Consider the following 17,994-nt stretch of genomic DNA (forward strand, 5'->3'; position numbering starts at 1 on the left):
GGAGTCTAAGCAGCTGTTACCTGGCCTTACAGGTTGCATTCATTTCTAAGTTCACTTCCACCAATAATGCCAGTGGAAGGGGACCATGTCCCAAATCAGGATTTTGCCTTTGCTCACCTTGCCACCTTTTACATCACACTGCGAGGCAGGCAGACCACCTAACACCAGTGCCATCGAACACTGCAGTTCTCAAACTCAGTTCTTAAACTCACCTCCAGCGCCTGTTTTCATGATGTTTGGAGAGGGGCAGGCACTAGCTTGTGATGTTGAGTGGTGCCTAGTGCCGTGGGCTCCTAGTACTGCATGAGCATGTTCATTCTGAGTAAAAGTTACTCCTTTTCATTTTTGTGGCAACATATCATCGGATCTTCCTCTGTCATCTCAGATGAGATCTGAGATCTGTCAAATCACAGCTTCAATTTCCTGGCTTCATCAATAGACCACCTTTTTTCTCTCTCAAGTATAATAGTCGGATCACTTAAGTCTGCTCTGAATGCAGCCAGGGTCAGTGTCTGAGTTACCAATGTGAGTTCAGTGCCATTTTCCTGAAGTTGGTTGCTTTCCCTCCTTTTCTAATTCCCACTTGCAGTTGCCATTTTTAGCATCTTGTCCCAGAGGCACTCTGTGTTCCTGCCCCAGGAATAATTAGCTGCTTCCCGTGGAGCCATGCTGAGGCAGCCGTGGTCTTGCAGAACTAAGTGTCCCTGAGCACACAGCAAGCTACAATTGCCATACTTGAGAGTGACGCTAACCAGAATGACCTGAAATGCTATGAGAGTTCAGCAGCCCCAAAAGAAAGACATCTCAACCAAAAGAGTAAGTCATCTTTCCTCAAGGCTAACATTTCAACAGAATCTGAAACTTTCCACATAGTTAATGGAACTAAAATGCTCACTATAGAAGGAAAAAAAATGCATCTTTCAGAACCTTCTACGTTTCAGGAAATTATATTGATTTATATATTTGGAATGGTATTTATATACTTATTTTTTGCCACAGGGGATCAGGAAGCCTTCAACATGTGAACTGAAGATGTTAAGCTACATTTTGGATTACAGCTTGTTCTACAGTGTGACTGCATGAGATGGCAGCAGAAAGGCAGCACCAGAGGTAACCTACTCCATTTCTGCCAGCTGTGGTTTGAAATCTTAACAGTGGTGGCATCAGTTAGGTCCTTCAGCAGGTAAGACAGCTGGAGGGGAGTACATCATTCTGATGAAGCACACTTTCAAGTCCCCAGTGTCTGAACCAACCAAATTTCTCTAGCCAGTATTGGAGAGGGACTGATGCCTTAGCTTCTATCACTGAGCCTTGGCTAACTTCTGTATCCAGAGAGTGGTGGTCAGTGGCTCAATGACAGGACGGAGATCAGTGATGAGTGGTGTCAGGACCACTCAGGAATTTGTACAGGACCGGTGCTCTTTAGCATCTTCATCAGTGACAGTGGAATCAAATGCACCGTCAGCAAGTTTGCAGATGGCACCAAGCTGTGTGGTGAAGTTGACACACCTAGGGACAGAATGCTATTCAGAGAGACCTAGACAGGCTTGAGAAGTGGGCCCAGGAGAACCTCATGAGGTTCAACAAATCTAAATGCAAGGTCTTGAACCTGCTTCGTGGCAACCTGACTATCAGTACCAGCAGAGGGATGTAAGGATGGAGCACAGCACTGATGAAAAGGACCTGGAAGTACTGGTGGATTGGAAGTTGGATATGAGCCAACAGTGTGGAGCAAGAACCCCTTGGGGCTGCTCATCTCTGTGATCAGGTAGGGGCAGTGCAGACCCGCTCTGCAGCCTCCTGGCTCACCCTCAGGACCGACCTAGGGCTTGTGATGCTGTGGGGGCCTGCAGAGCTCAGGGTCATTGCAGGGGCCAGACAGCTGTGAGAGGGGCTCTGAGCTGGAGTGGGGTCTCCTCTGCTGTGCTTCAGGAACCCCCATCTGCAGTGCTGCGTTCAGTTCAGGCCCCCCCCAGCATAAGGACTCGAGCAGTTGGAGGGGATACAGAGAAAGCCATGAAGGTGCACGGAGGATGGAGTACTTCTCTTATGAATAAAGGCTGAGAGAGATGGGGCTGTTCTGTCTGGGGAAGAGAAGGCTCCAGGGAGATCTAAGCGCCCTTACAGCAACTAAAGGCAGCCTGCAGGAAAGGTGAGAATAGTCTCTCTGTCAGGGAGTGTAGTGCCAGCACAAAGGGTAGTGGTTTTAGACAGAAAAGAGGAGAGTATAGATTAGGTATCAGGAAGAAATGCTTCACTATGAAGGTTGTGAGGCCCTGGCACAGCTGCCCACAGAAGCTGTGGGTGCCCCATCCCTGGAGGTGTTCAGGGCCAGTTTGGGTGGTGCCCTGGGCACCCTGATCCTGCTCTAATTGACCTTGCCCACAGTAGGGAGTTGGAAGTAGGGAATTTTTAAAGCGATTTCCAACATAAGCTATTCTACGATTGTGCTTCCCTTTCTGCTGTTTTTCAGCATCCAGAGGTCAAAGAAATGAGACCTGCAGTGAGCAGCAGCTTTGTGTCATACTGGGAGAGTCAAGGGACCGTTTCCCTACTGCTGTAAAAACTGTAGATTACACTCAACTGTAAACAAACAGCAGCACTGAGTGAAAAATAAGGCTGGCTGGAAATAAGGCTTGACTAGGAAGTCTGATGCATGTGTTCAGGTTGGATATTAGGAAAAAATTCTCAGAAAGAGTGCTGAGAGTACTGGAACAAGCTGCCCAGAGAGATGGTGGAGTCACTGTCCCTGGATGTGTTCAAGAAACATGAAGATGTGGCACTGAGGGACGTGGTTTAGTGGCATGGTGGGGATGGGTTGATGGTTAGGCTAAAAGATCTTAGCGGCCTTTTCCAGGCTTAATGGTTCTGTGGTTCTATATGCCTGCACAGCCCAGAAAGCCAACCATATCGTGGGCTTCACTCAAAGAAGTGTGGCCAACAGGGTGAGAAAAGTGATCCTGCCCTTCTGCTCTGTGCTGGTGAGGCCTCACCTGGAGCACTGTGTCCAGATGTGGAGTCCTCAGTGCAGGAGAGACATGGACCTGTTGGAGCACATCCAGAGGAGGGCCACAAAAATGATCCAAGGAATGGAATACCTCCACTATGAGGACAGTCTGAGACAGCTGGGGCTGTTCAGCCTGGAGAAGGCTCTGAGGAGACCTGAGACTGACTTTCCAGTCACTGTAAAACAGGGCTACAAGAAAGAAGGAGACAGATTCTTTAGTAGGGTCTGTTGCGATAAAACAAAGGAAAATCGTTAGAAACAAAAAGAAGGGAGATTTAGATTGGATATAAGGAAGATGGTTTTTTATGATAAGGGTTGATGAGGCACAGGAACACGCTGCCCAGAGAGGTGGTGAGAGGCTGGCCTTGGAGACATTGAGGATCAGGCTGGAGGGGGCTCTGAGCAATGTGATCTAGCTGCAGGTATCCCTATTCATTGCAGGGGAGTTGGACTAAATGGCCTTTAAGGGTCCCTTCCAACTCAAACAATTCTATGATCCTATATACCAACTGCTACAAGGAGAGAAAGGGTATGTCTGTTCCTCTTCAGGTTCCCACTTGCAGGGCCTCAGCTCAAGGCAGGTACAAGTCAGAGAAGGTGCATCAGAGACAGGCACCCTTTCTGAGACCAGTATTTTCAACTTGCAGGCGGAAATTTTAATTCTACGTTTCATGCTGACACTCAAACACTTAACAAGGAAAATAAAATATTTTTCTCCCAAACAATTCACTTCAGCCTTCACATACAATTTCATGGTGCAACAATAGGGTACAGAAGAAGGGAAGACGAAAAATATACGAACAAACTAGTTCAGCCTTGGTAATAAAAGCAGAGTGCATCTTTGCTGTAAACTATGTCCAATCTGCAGTTTTGTGAGCTTCATGGCTTTTCAGAGAGGCAGAGCTGGTGCCATGCAAGCAGACACGGGACATCACAATCTTCCCTGTGTTTTTGAACAGTGTGTGCTGGAAGCTCAGGTCCTAGGAAGCTGGAAATCAGACTGTGAACAAATGAGCAGCTTTCCTCCCATGGCCCACATTAAGATAAGGAAACCAAAAGCTCAAAGTTCTAAGAGTGCAACACCAATGTAATTTGTCATTTTTGTTTCTCATAGCTATGGGGTACCTGCCTTATAGGAACAGGGTTGTAAGTGGTAATTGAATGAAATACACCATCATGGATAACGAGCAGCTGAGGATTTTCAAACATTTGCTAGCTCATCTATCAACCTGATGACGAACACCTTTCCATTGTTTTCACACACACACACAAAAAAAACCCAACCCAAACCAAAAAGTTTTCACTGCAGCTTATTGAATTTAAAATTGAGTCTGAACTCAGCACAACCAAAAGAAAGGGAGACTAACAAATACCTTCAGCAAGGAACATGAACTTCATTTTGAGTTAGTCTGATAGCCGTCAGGAAATGTTTCTGCTTGAGGATCCCAAAATGTAGGCGGGTCTTCTGTATCAATCCAGAGGGGCTTACATTTCACCTTCCAAAATTAGGTCTCAGTGACATAAATGTACCTGATTTTATGGAACGGTGCTAGTTGAAATAAGCTAGCAAATCAAAATGTGCCCCACCACCAGACCAGAGAGCATGAAACACTGAACCCAGCTTTTATAGTGCACAGTAAGAAAGTCCATGAGCATCTAAAATTCCTGAGCAGGAAAGGTCAGCATTCCTGCTTTTTCTAGAAAAAAAAATCAAACAAGAAACATACATACATACATAATTTTAAGAAAACAGGTTTTAAATTACTGACAGATTTATCTGGAGACATAACTTTGCACATGTCTGTGCTATATTCTATATATTCTATATATATTCTATATATTGCATGCCCAGTGATTGGAACCAGGCTCACCTGGTGCAAGTCATCTACTCATTTGATAGAATTGGCCCTGGAATTTCAGAAAATCAGATTTCATGAACACGATGTACTTTGGAATCTTGTCATCACATAATGCTTCACTCCTCAAAAAAAAAAAAAAAAAAAAAAAAGCTAATATACAGAAGGGAAGCTTCAGTTGCACGAAGTTCCATTTATTCACCTGAATCATCCAAAGGCCAAGGGAAAGACTGCTACTGACTCATAGCAGCTACTGAATCAAGTGTTGAGTTAGAAATCTCTCTGTGCAATTTCAGCTTAAGAAAAGATACAAGCTTCCTAGAAGATCACATGGTGATAAAGTTTTGTCCTTTCATAGCCAAAGCCATAGGAGCACTGTCCAACACTTACCAACTCAGAGCATTTTTCATTTCTATGACAGCTTTAATAAAAGCCAGTTAGAGTTTTGATGTTACAGATTTTTTAAAAAGTGTTTTTCAAATTCTTTTTTAATTTGTATCCGCAGAAATCCAAAGCATTTTGACTGCTCAAGGACTCCATCTCTAATGGGCTGCTTCCAACTCATACATCCATGGGAGAGGAATGAGCCCCCAGGCATTATCCATGCCCAGGTCCACACAGATACCTGTAAGGGCCCAGGCAGCCTGGGGTGGCACAGGAGAGGACTTTAGCCATACAAAATTCTGACCCCTAGCAGGGCCACTACTGGCATCTCTCATTCTTTTGACTGCTTCTGCAGCACTGGTTCCTTCCAGCACATCGGGGCCTGGCATGCAGTCACTCCTATTTTCCCCTTACACACACACACACCCCAATTTTCTCTCCTCCGCCTCAGTCCAGCAGAACCATTCCCAACACCAATGTTTCTCTGAGCCTGCAAGCACAAGAAAACTGAGTGGACAAGAACCAACTCTTTCCCCCCAAAAGCAAATCACTTCCCATCAATTTCCCTCCCAGAACTGTCAGAGCTGGTGGAAACTAGAGATGGAAAACGTCTGTCTCTTTTTGTGGCCCCTTGCCATTAGTTGACTTTAACTTGTTACAAAGACACTGTGGTCACTGTCATTGTGGCCTCTACCAGTGAACTTTTCTCCTCTCTAAGTTGGAGCACCAGGACCGCCCTGTGGAAGGTGTGCAAGAGGCTGTGGTGAGCATGCACTGAGCTATGCTGTGATGGCATAGGGGAGCCATAGGGTACCAGCCATATGGAAGGGGTACATCTAAGGACAGATCTCTGTTCCTCTTCCTGTCAAGTAGAAGAAATTTCTTTTAGGGTACAACTTCGGTTATGAGTGCACAATCACCTGGGAATTTTACCACAGTTTCCCTCTATGCATTCCCTGGTTTATTGTCACACTCAGCATGTACTGTCTTCCATTGCCATCTAGGGATACAGACTGGAAACAGCAAGCAGACATTTACATAAGCTTTATTTAAAACATATTTCAAGCTGATAAAATAGGTTGGTTTGACAGAGGCTGGTTATTTAGTTGCTTTTGGGGAAGAAAAAAATATTTTAAAATCCTTTCTCTGTGATCTCACAATAATTACTTATTATTGATCACTTCAATGCCACTTATCACACACAGAGGATGGTAGACAGGTAAGCACACACCACAGAAGTCAGCTCACATCTCTGCATTGCAGGACACTGCTTCAAACCTGTTAATCTCAAGCACTTGCACTTTTCAATCAACGCCATACACATTTTCTTCTTTCTTAAACAAAGGGTTTTGGCTGTTACAAGCCCGATTTTGAAACTGTTTGTATAGCCTACCATCAAAGGCCCACTTTTGAAAATATAAACCCAGTGGATGCTTTGCCAGTATCAGCACTATGAGATACAATCTGGAAAATATTGTCCATCCAATTTCAACAGTTTTAGGACAATTTCTCTTGATGCATACTTGGACTGGAAAAAAGTCAACCCCTTTTCTTCCTGGATTACTAAACTAGACCAGAGGCATAAACTGCAATTGATGCAGCTTTCAGCAGCTGTGTTGTTCCCATCACATAGCTGCGCTATGTGCAGAGCTGGGCAGCTCAACTTAAGCAGCAACAGGCTTGCCAAAAGCTCACACAGTCCATGCTGTCTTACTGCAAGGGGATCTGAAAGAAAGCACTGCTTAGGGGATGGATTTAGAGCACTGAGATAAACACAAGAACTCTTCTGGGTAAGAAATGCCTGTTACATAATGTAAGAGAGGCTTCTATGTTAGTAGTTGATTTATAGAAACGTAGCCCCACAAGTCAAGCACTTGAAAATTATCACGTTGCCTCTTTTTATTCAATTGTTTCCCCCAAGCTCCCCTTTTAAAACATTCTTAATGCCTTCCTCCTAAAAAAATATGAGTATTAGCAGTCCAAAATCAACTTAGCTGCTAACATACCAGGAAATAATCAGAGATCAGACATCATCTCTTGTGATTTAGGTGAGCTGTGAGTCCACCAAGTAAATGGAGTGAATGGTACAGCCTAGATAATTCAAATATCACATCACCTTTTTTTTTTGTTTAACGCCCTGTAGAGCCTTGAGACAGCCATGTAAAAGTGGTACTGCCATTTTAAGCAACAAACTGAGCAAGTTTCCTTTGCATTTCCGCTGCTGCACCCTCATCCAGCAGCAGGCAACTGGGTACTTCCATTTTGTGTATAAAATAATGTCCTCAGATGCTCACTTGTTCTCTGCCAGCCTTGCCCATTTCCAGTTTCGCAGGGCTTTTTTCCTCCACTGCAAACTTCCACAGTGGACTACTGACAAATTCCCTCGTTCAGAGGGAATTGTCCTGAAGTTGTCAGGATGCCTTATCGGGCAGACAAAAGGTAACTGAAGGATTGTAACACACCAACACCAAGCATCCAGCTCCATCAGATCACACACCCTAAACAGCATGTTCTGTTAGTTTAGATTTATTGCTGGAGACACAGCTGTGTACCAAACTGTCTGCTATAAAAACCAGCTAAGAAATGGAAACCACGCAGCTGCTCCTGCACAGTGCAAGGCAGGTGCCAGAAGATGTGTTGGCTTCAGGTGAGGTGACACAGTGCACGTCTCTGCACTGCAAAGTGGTACAGATACCTCCTTCCTCCTCGCCCCCTGCAGAAACACGTGCTGTTGCATTATGCACGTACCTTCCTGTGTTACTGAACAACGATTTGGTTTCACTGTGACTTTGTTCTAAGAATGAAACAAGTTACAGACCCCATGAAACGTCCCTCCCCTCGGTGGCCCAGTGTCCTGCAGAAGCAGTTCAGTGATCTAGACAGGGCAAGCAAGGGTGGGTGAGTGCTTTCAAACAAAGCACTATTCAGTGTTCCACCAATAAACAAAACCACTTCAGGACAATCAGGAAATATCCTCATGCTTCTACAAAATCATACCTAAGGGAAAGGTGGGTAAAGAAGGAAAATTCTCTTTTTAGTATTCACTTTTTTTCATACCGAAATCTCACTCATTCTCTTGAATAACTCATGGCTCATTTTACAAGTTACTACTGGACAAAGGAACCCAGACACTGGTTTTGTTCTGCATCTTGACATCCCAATCCAAATCTGTGCTTTGAGTTACAGGTGCTGTAGGTCTGACAAGTGTGTTTGCAGAGCTATCTTTTTCACCAGTGTTAACAAGTACAGATGTATTGATACTACTGATGCATGTTGATGCAGCCCATCAATCATCAGGAAATAAGCCTAACACTGTAGATGTACTAAGCAGCTAAGGCAGCTTCCTCTACAACAAGGGTTGCCCTTAGTTGATTTTTCCAGCAGGACTCTTTGGAATAGGCCATTTTTAACCTTCCTCACTGCAGAACTACTCTGTAGTTATACATCATTGTATTCGACATTTGCTAGGTCCATCTAAATGAGCACCCTCCTAGTTCACAGCATGGACAACTACCAAAACACTTGCAGTGCCACCTCTCATGGAGTCAGGAGTTCCATCATGACACCCAAAAGTTGTCTGTCTGTACTGTAGGAACAGTGCTGTTTCCATACCTAATTAGATAGGGACCACAAACAGCTACAGATGAATCCCATTTTCAAGCAGCATGGCCATTCTACCTGCAACCACATCCACAGAATTCAGCTACTCTAACCGAAGTTTCATAATACAGATTAAAGTGGTGGGGTTTTTTCACCTGCATAATTAAAGATGGATAAGCAAAGATGCATAAGCAAAGATGGCTTAAAATATGGGGAAAAAAATATTATATGCACAAATACTATTATCTGACCCCAAATTCAGTTCTGAAATGTGATGTTACATTTCACAGATGTCACGTTCTAAAATAGCTCAGACCAAACTTGTGCACACATTAGTGGCTTCTTTTTAAAAGAAATTGGATGGTCTTCTAACATAAAATTTCAGATCTCAAGCCAATAGTCATTGTTTTGTTTTAGAGCTACCATCACCCCAGAACAAGTCTCAATACTTTTAAGTCAGTTAACATGGCTTACAGCAGATATTTAAAAGTGGAAATGGAACATTCCTTGAAGATATCAGAAGCTGTGTTACAAGAGGATGACATACATCACCATTAAATGGTACTTTTATCTTCCACCAAAAAAAGAAAAAACAACCCTTTCTTACTAGTATTAAAATCCCATTTGCTTTAGAAAAAAAAAAAAAACATACATAAAACAACATTGGTACATTTTATTTCAAAAGATTGTTGTCTCAGCTCTCTAGCAATACTTTAATACAGGTTACGACTTGTCCAAATAATTATCAAATGGCCTGTCACATTCTTTAACTTTATAAATACTAGTCTCATACATATATTCACATAATAAGAGATAAGGCTGAGCCAAATTAAACAAGGGTGTCAGTGAAAACTCTGTACCCTGGAGCCTTCCAGGTGGATTAAGAACTGTTGACTGGAACTCGAAGTACCTGTCCTATACTGTAAGATTAGAGCAGCACAGTCTGTAACAGGGCAGCACGTGAGATCTTACACAAACTCTAACCAGGACGTGTTACAGCAGGGGGCACTGCCTCACCCCTGCTTACTGGTGGTTTGTGAATACATTATGCATCTATAAGGCATCAGCGTAGTGATTACAGACAGGATGGCAGAAGAGGACAAATGCAGAATTCTGCTTAGTTTTCAGATATGTAAGATAAACTCCCAACAACCTCTCACAACTTTTATGATGCATTACAATTTAGATGCATTTAGAACCTTAAATGCCAAGCTCTCGAAATTCTGTTATGTGTTTTAAAAAATACACAAACAGAAATAGCAATGCTAGAAGTCAGCTCCAGGAAAACCTAAACTAATTATGGCAGACTAAAGAGACGAGCTTATTTCCTAAGGTTTTGTGTTCTGTTTTCCCCCTCCAAATTGTTATCCAGAATAGAACACTTTTCGTTTAGGCTGTACAAAGATCATATTGCAGGAAAGGAGATGTTAAGCAATGCCATTGTGCACATGGTATTCATTGGTTCAATTTGTGCACTCCTTTTCAAAGGTTTTTGCTCGGGAAAGTTAGTGCTCATCTGCCCATAGCTGTGCTCTTCACAGTTGTCTCTGAAACAAAGGGCCAGACTTGGCAGACCACATGGGCAGGTCAAGTGCCTGATAATTCACAGAGAACGGAAAGCTTACAGACTTAAACCACTACCTTCTACACTGACTGCTACCAGAGTTTGGGAAGCAATGCTCTCCTTCAACAGCTGTATAGATAAATTATAGGAATTGGCTGTTCAGAGCATACAACAGCTTACTTCAGCTTACTGGCCAGCTATAATAGCCTAATATACCTATGCATAGCAAGGCTATGAAACAGCAGTTCCTCACCCAACTCCAACTAGCAGTTAAACCTCTGTATCTTCAAGGAGGCAATCCTGGAGATACAGAGTGTAGAGGCTTTACAATATTACAACAGAAGAAAACACAACTATCTGCAGTCTGAGCTTGCACAGCCTCAGTCCCTGCAGGTTTAGAAGTGTTTTCTAGCTCCCTTTTCCTGCCTCAGTAATTACAGGCAACATCCTATTTTCTAATTTATTTTGGGACAAAGTCTGAACACTGGCTTCACTGTGGAACTATGTTTCCCATGCAGTAACCTAAATAGCTCTTTTTTCTAGTCTCGTGTTCTTCAGCTTTCCTGGAACAAGGGTCTGCATTTCAAGTCTGCATTTTGACAGACATTTCAATACAAGACAATAGAGCTTGAAATTGTGGAAGCCTTTTCTCTAGAAGAAGCCATGTTTGTAACATGGTTAGCTACAATCTCATCGTGACGCTAGTTTTAAACAGTTCAAGGACAAATTCCTGCATTCTTTCTAACAAGATGAATTTTTGCTTGCTGCAACAACAAATCCCAACAATTTGAACTTAAAATGTACTACTTATTCCCTCTTGTTTTTTTTTCTTCAAAGGTCAAAGCACAAGCAGCTCCACCAGTACAGCATAAAAATCAAGCCACCTATCAACTCAAGACTCCTCCTTTCAGAAAGCACTCTTAAATGAAGGGAACAAAATAGTTTCTTATTTATTTCAAGTAGAATGACTACAGAGAAATGACTCAGCTTAGGTAATGAAAGTTAACAGAACATCATTTGAAATGAAGACTGACTCAGTAACACATGAGACTTGCTAATCATTTGTTAATCTCCAATTCAAAAACCCGCTACAAGTACTCATGTAGTATCAGTGAAACAGAAGACTATACTGTGTTCCTCCCCCCCTTGGGCAACAGAACAAGCTTTGAAATAAAACGTCTTTTTCCAGGATTTGATAAAATGAAGATCATTAAGTGCTACACACACCAAAGGATTAATCACCTGTGAATCGGGACTTGGTAAACTTGGGGAACAATGATTTTACCTCACTAATGTGCAAGACTAGCGTAATGGTTGTCATTCTTTGGATTTTAGTTCCATGTGTTGATATTCTGTGTTTACAGGAGGCTTTTCCTCCTCATCCTAAGCACATGACACCTTAATTGTATTCTCTCTTCTGGGACACCCTTCTGGAACAGAAAGGCCTGTAACACCAGGAAGAATGTGTGGAAATTGAAAGAGACAGAACAGTGGATTCTTACAATTATCTAAACCACAGAGTACAAAAATGTCATACGAATGATCTGCAGTGCTCCCCCAATTGTTGTTAGTGGCATAAAGGTTCTTACCTGAAGTCATCAATCCAAAAATGTTCTGATGGGTTACAACTGAGCATTTGTTTTGAACATGCCTCTGAACATGAAGAGTACAAACACAGGTGGTAATAAACAGGAAAGTTTCTCACATTCTTGATGTCTAGTTTGGTAATCAATTTTTTTCCCTCCACATTCACCAGATGAAGTCATTTCATTCCGTTAAGAGACCTGCTTTGCACTCAAAACACTAAATACCTACAGCTAACTAAAACTAGATGAGGAGCTTGGTAGAAAAACCCCCCAACACCTCTACTATAACACTGAATAAAGCCTAAATCAGCTTTCTCTAGTAACATCCAAACCCAATAAAATCCTCCATATTCAAACTTTTCTCACAAGAAAAAAAAAGCTTAGTGAAGAGCCTGTTCCTTTCCTCACTTCTGCAGCTAACACTACCAGCTAATAGAAGTACTCTGCCTGCCAACGTTAAATGCTCAGTCATTGCAGAATCCAACTCAGTACCGTTCCCCTTCACTCTGACAGAAGAGGTGAAAGTCAAATGGTTTGGGAGAAGCATTCAAGACCCAGATGTTTAATATACTCTCAGTAATAGCAGCTTTAAGTAGATGAACTTATGTTAGTCCTACTACGCTTAACACCATTACTACATACTGCAGTAAATTTTGGAGAGAAGATTCAGCTACTCAACAAAGAACATCTTATCATGCTGCTATTAAGATACACCTACATAAAAGACTTAAAGCTCTAGTCTTACAGCTACAGCATAAGATTGCATCAAGCTAATCTACTGATTCACCAGCTAATACTTCATGTAGATTTGCCATTTTTTTTTCAGTAAGCAGTGAGCTATACTTGCCACAAAACACTTCAGCCACTCTGTAGTAAGGCTGCTGCACTAGTTTAAACCTTAAGCTAAAGCATTTCAGATATCCCAGAAAATACATGAATCAACTTTTATTTTTTAAGCAACACCACACACTATTTTAATACAACCCACACAGTTAAGTCAGGTGAAAACAGTCAACTGAACAATCATCACTAAAACATTTCCATTGGAAATGTGCTGAAGTTCACAAGCGTCTTCATTACCACCTTACTGGAGTTTTCTTATGTGTTTCTAGTCTACACACCACATGTTTCACACAGTCATGCAAATCTGAAACCAATTCAGAATGGTGAGGTAATAGGGAAGTCCATTCACTGCAAAGATACATTTTTCACAGAAGAGCCAGGCTGGGTAGGACCAAACACTGCAGGATTCTTCATGGGAGTAGAGGTGGGTTAGAAACCATGAACCTTCAGTTGTTCTTCCTTGACAATGCCAATCTACAGGAGAAAAGCAACAAACTTCTGTACAGCTTCCACATAGAAGATATTGTGGTATTAAGTCATTACAATCTTCTACTTTGATTAAAGAAACTGAAATACAGTATATACTCAAGAAAGCAGTTTTCTGTTTTCTCAAGAAAGCAGTTTTCTGTTTTCTGGACTGTTTCTGGGCCACAGAGAAGAATTTACTACACAAAAAATAAATCCTATCAGACGTTGGATTTTTCTGTAGTCCTAGCACTCAAGTCTTCAATGGTTTAGAATCAGCAAAACAGTGGCGACAGCTTCTTCCTCGACAGAAGCACCAGTTTTAAAATTATGGTTTGCATCAAGGACTTGATTTACAAATGGAGAAGTTGAGCTGCACTGCCAGAAAACAAAAGGTGTGTTGCAGCAGGGTAAATGCACTCCAAAGCAACATTTTTGCTCAGGGTCTACTCATCCTGCAAATGACATTCTACTTCTTGGGTGCAAGTATAAAGGAACTATAATAGACATCTTTAACTGCTTAATTAGCATTAGTGCCATCAATTACACTAGTACTTTCAGACAGGTTTAGAATACTGCAAGGTATTTATCAGTAGTTCCTCACCTCCAAGAGGAATTGGCAGATGTTCTTCCTCTGGTCACCTTGAAGCTGGATAACTTCGCCGTATTCAGGATGCTCAATCACAGTACCATTACAAGCAAATTTCTAAAGAGAGAGATTTATATTGTAAGACATGCATTATGATTTTGCTTAGTAAGCCTTTTCAGGAGAATTTTGTCACAAAAGCTGCTCACTAAGTTCCACTGCCAAGCTCAGCAAAGGCTACATGTACTCTGAGAGCAAATCGAATGTGCCTGATACATACAGAGAGAAAAACCAAGTGCTGATAGGAAATTCAAATAAAGAGAGGCTCCCACCCTAAAAAAAATGGCCAATGTTAACTACAAGAACAAAAAACAAAGGCCTAAAGTACTCTTCCAGCTCTGCACTATTAAAAATTATAAGTATTTTTACCCTAGAAAAACTCAAGGTCTCTACTTCAATGGTAACTCAACTCTGACAGAAGCAGGAATGCAGAAATAATTTATCTATAATTGATCTTATTCTTTACATCCACAATGCCAAATATTTGTGAAATTTAAATCAACAATTCAGAATATGCTGAATTTTATTAACAGGAAAGAAACAGCTTTTTAACAAAAAACAAGTATCACTGGACACCAATGGAACTTTTGAAACAGGTTGGGGAAGGCAATCTTAGAAATGATGTCCACTATAAAGAATGATGTAAGACAAATGTTTGGTTACTTAACATTAGTAGCTATCATAACTCTTTCATCTTTATTCTTAAGTCAACAATTTCACCTTTTTGAAGGCTTTCACAAGTTTCTTCTTGTCATAGTCATCTGCAATTCCCTGAACGGTGGTTAGAGTCTTTCTTCCGTTTCGCTGTTGGATCCTTATATGAATGTAATCCTCAGTCCCTGCCGGGAGTAAGTCGTCACCCTTTGTAGCATCAGCAAAGGGGTCTACAGGAAGAAAAATATTCATCTAAATCCCATGGAAGAAAAAAAGAACAAGCTCAAAACCCAACAATTCCTCACCTTACAGAGGTCTTTTTTTAAGGGATAATTTAGCTCTTTTTCTCTCCTGTTTCAGAATCTGTTAAAACCAAACTACTTTCTAGAGCTCTATTAAGTTTCACCTGGCTTACCAACTCACCACAGTGCTCTTTAATACCTGTCTGGATGTAACACTTTTCAGTCACAGTACTATTTTATTGCACTATTTATGTATTGTTAACTGTAAATTGTGAACTTCCGCACCTGAAATGAAGAATCCTATACAGTATTTGCTTTTAAAAGCACACAATGTTTCAAACAGTCATTAAGTATTTTAAGGAAAAAAAAAAGTTTGTAAGGTGGTCATATTTTTGTTAATCAGATCAACTGGTTAAGTACAGAAAAATAGAACAACTCCTGCACGAACACACCTTTAGAAGTTCAAAACATAAATTGTATGCCATGACAACTACATTACTAGCATTTTCAGTAGACAAAATTCCTAGCTCTTAATGTAAAACATAGCAAGACACTATGAGACGCCAGATGCAGTCTCTGAACCAACCTCTCAACTTTAGGCAAGAATTGTAACAAGGTTATTCAGGCTTTAAATGCAGAAATGCTAGCTCTGAAGTTCTTCGAAGCTTAAATGTACCTAACACTGGTGAAACAGGCATTTCAGAAGAAGGGTTTCCATGTAATGAAATCATACAATCATTGTAGTTAGAAAAGACTTCTAAGATCACCTAGTCCCTCCACACTGACCCACCATCACCACTGACCACGTCCCTCAGTGCCACATCCACACAGTTCCTGAACACTTCCAGGGATGATGACTGCACCACCTCCTTGGGCAGCCTGTGCCACTGCCTCACTGCTCTTTCTGATAATATCCCAAACGTCCCCTGGTGCAACTTGAGGCCGTTCCCTCTCACCCTATTTCTTCTAAGGTGGAAAAAGAGACCGACCCCCACTTGACCACAGCCTCCTTTCAGGTGATTGTTGAGAGCGATCAGGTCTCCCCTAAGCCTCCTCTTCTCCAGACTGAACAATCCCAGCTCCCTCAGCCGCTCCAGTCCCCTCACAGCTCCGCTGCCCTTCTCTGGACACGCTCCAGGGCCTCAGCGTCCTTTAGTGAAGGGCCCAAAACTGAGCGCAGTATTCCAGGTCCGGCCTCACCAGTGCCATGGGACAATGCCCTCCGCGCTCCGGCTCGCAACGTTATTTATGATACAAGCCAGCAAGCAGCTGGACGCCCCGGCTTCTGTTGCCCCATGTCGGGGCACAAGGCCAGGCAGCCGGAGGCGGCCTCAAACCGCAGCGCTGGGAAATGGCGCTGCACGAGGGGCTCCGGCGGCCCGACACCGACCGGGCTCGCTTGGGGCCGGCTCCGCGGCTACCCGGGGACGGGGAAGGGGCTGCCGGCGGGCTCTTACCGAAGGATTGGAGGTTCTGGATAGATGACATGCGATTCTGCGGCGAGAGGCTGGCGCAGCGGGGAAAGGCCGCGGCTGGCTCCGCTCGGGTCACGTCTGCGGCTCCGCAGTGCCGGCGGGGGCGGGGAGCGGGGAGGGGAGGGAGCGGGGAGGGTGGGGAAAGAGCGAGGGGTGGGATAACGAGAGCGCAAGGAGGCGGACGAACCTGCGAGGGGAGCAGAAAGAGAGAGGAATGAGAGGAGGAGCGGACGCCGGCGGAAAACAGCGCTCGGAGCCCCCCCGGCACGCCGCCCCGCTGTACCGCTAACGAGCAGCGGCCTCCGCTTCTCCTCACAAAATGGCGGATCTCCCGCGCAGCGCTCCTGAGCGCCCCCGCCGGCCCCGCGCTGCCTCACGGGAACCCGAGTTCTCCCCGCCCCGCCGCCGTAGGCCGCGCGGCGCCGCTCCGCGCCGAAGGACTACGGCACCCAGAGTGCACCGCGCCGCCGCTGGGGGAGCATGGCTGCTGGGTCCGCACCCTTAGCTTTGGGGCCTCTGTGCGTGCGTATGTTTATGTTCGCAATCCGCTGCTTCCGCAGAGAAGTCCCAGGTCATCGAAGCCTTTTCCTCTTCAGGCGGTTTGGGAGTACAGACTCCCTCTTAGGCCTAACTCAGCACCCAAGGCTGTGCTCGGAGAGACAGTTCACACTAATGCGTTTGAATTTTCTGTCTTCCCCTTTTGTCATCCCAATACAGAATTCCCCTCTGTGGAAAGTGCAAATGTTGTTTCTGCATTGGATATTGAAAAGGGCAATTGATCTAAAGAAGTAAGCTGTAGCATACCCTTAGAAATAGCTGATGTGAAAAGTAGAAATACCATATACATATTAGTAATATATTTTAGAAACATAGTTACCGAATTACGTGACAAATTCTTACTCCCAAAGCTGAGATAGACTTTAAATGTTCTAAACATTTAGGTTGTTCATTAGGCCACAGAAGTGAAATACATTTAACGAGCTTTCAAGGACTCCGGGCCTTTACACGAAGCAGAACTGTCCCACTCTGTGGGAATGTTAGGATGCCATAGGCAGGCTCCAAGATACTCCCCTCTATCCTTCCAAGCTTATCTCTATGCAAGGACAGATAAATGACCAGAACAATGACCCAGTGTAAAGGGCACAAATGCTAGGGGGTAATTAAACAATTAAGAGGTTGCGTTTATGTTTATGTTGTAAAGCAGGCATCTGAAAGTTATGACCAGATGTTTGTTAAGAAAGCAATTGTTAGAAGGCAATTAATCAATTAAGATATTTGTGTCTGAGTGGTAAAGATTTGTGTTCACTTGGTATTTGTATGATTAGTGAAGCGTCGCGAAAGATTGTGAACCTGCAGTACTCAGCCAATGAGGACCCAGGGGAGAGAGAGATAAGCGTCGGGCAATAGGGGATAAAAGATAGAAGACTGTTTTCTGTGTGTGCTTCTGCTTGCAGGAGGCTCAACATTGCAATTGTGAATAAAATCTGCTTTATCAGAGATACTGTCCTGGAAAACTATTTGGATATTTCCAACAATTTGGGGGCTCCTCCAGGATAATTATAGCCTCTCAGGGGTCTCCCTCACTACCCTGGACAGGATAGGTGCACCCCCTGTTTAGGTGGTCTGGTGACACTTTGGGACGGCCGATAAGAAACCGAAACTGTTACATAAA

General features: G+C 43.2%; 1 protein-coding gene and 1 long non-coding RNA gene across 2 annotated transcripts in view; one reads left to right on the forward strand and one right to left on the reverse strand.

Moving 5' to 3' along the window:
- The window catches only part of LOC104911558 (uncharacterized), a 35,076-nt gene extending 33,910 nt beyond the window's left edge, over positions 1 to 1,166 (forward strand). Inside the window, exon 4 of the long non-coding RNA XR_014884179.1 lies at positions 1,000 to 1,166. This is a non-coding gene — a long non-coding RNA (uncharacterized LOC104911558). The remainder of the gene's footprint in view (positions 1 to 999) is intronic.
- Positions 1,167 to 11,336: 10,170 nt separating this feature from the next.
- EIF1B (eukaryotic translation initiation factor 1B) lies at positions 11,337 to 16,486 on the reverse strand. Its single transcript, XM_003207260.5, has 4 exons — positions 16,305 to 16,486; positions 14,672 to 14,835; positions 13,910 to 14,011; positions 11,337 to 13,314 (listed from the first exon to the last, which is right to left on the reverse strand). The coding sequence occupies exons 1-4, from the start codon at positions 16,333 to 16,335 to the stop codon at positions 13,270 to 13,272; spliced, it is 342 nt and encodes a 113-aa protein (XP_003207308.1). The 5' UTR covers positions 16,336 to 16,486; the 3' UTR covers positions 11,337 to 13,269.
- Positions 16,487 to 17,994: the final 1,508 nt, after the last annotated feature.

This window comes from Meleagris gallopavo, chromosome 6, assembly GCF_905368555.1.
Source record: "Meleagris gallopavo chromosome 6, MGAL_WU_HG_1.1, whole genome shotgun sequence".
Taxonomy (NCBI): domain Eukaryota; kingdom Metazoa; phylum Chordata; class Aves; order Galliformes; family Phasianidae; genus Meleagris; species Meleagris gallopavo.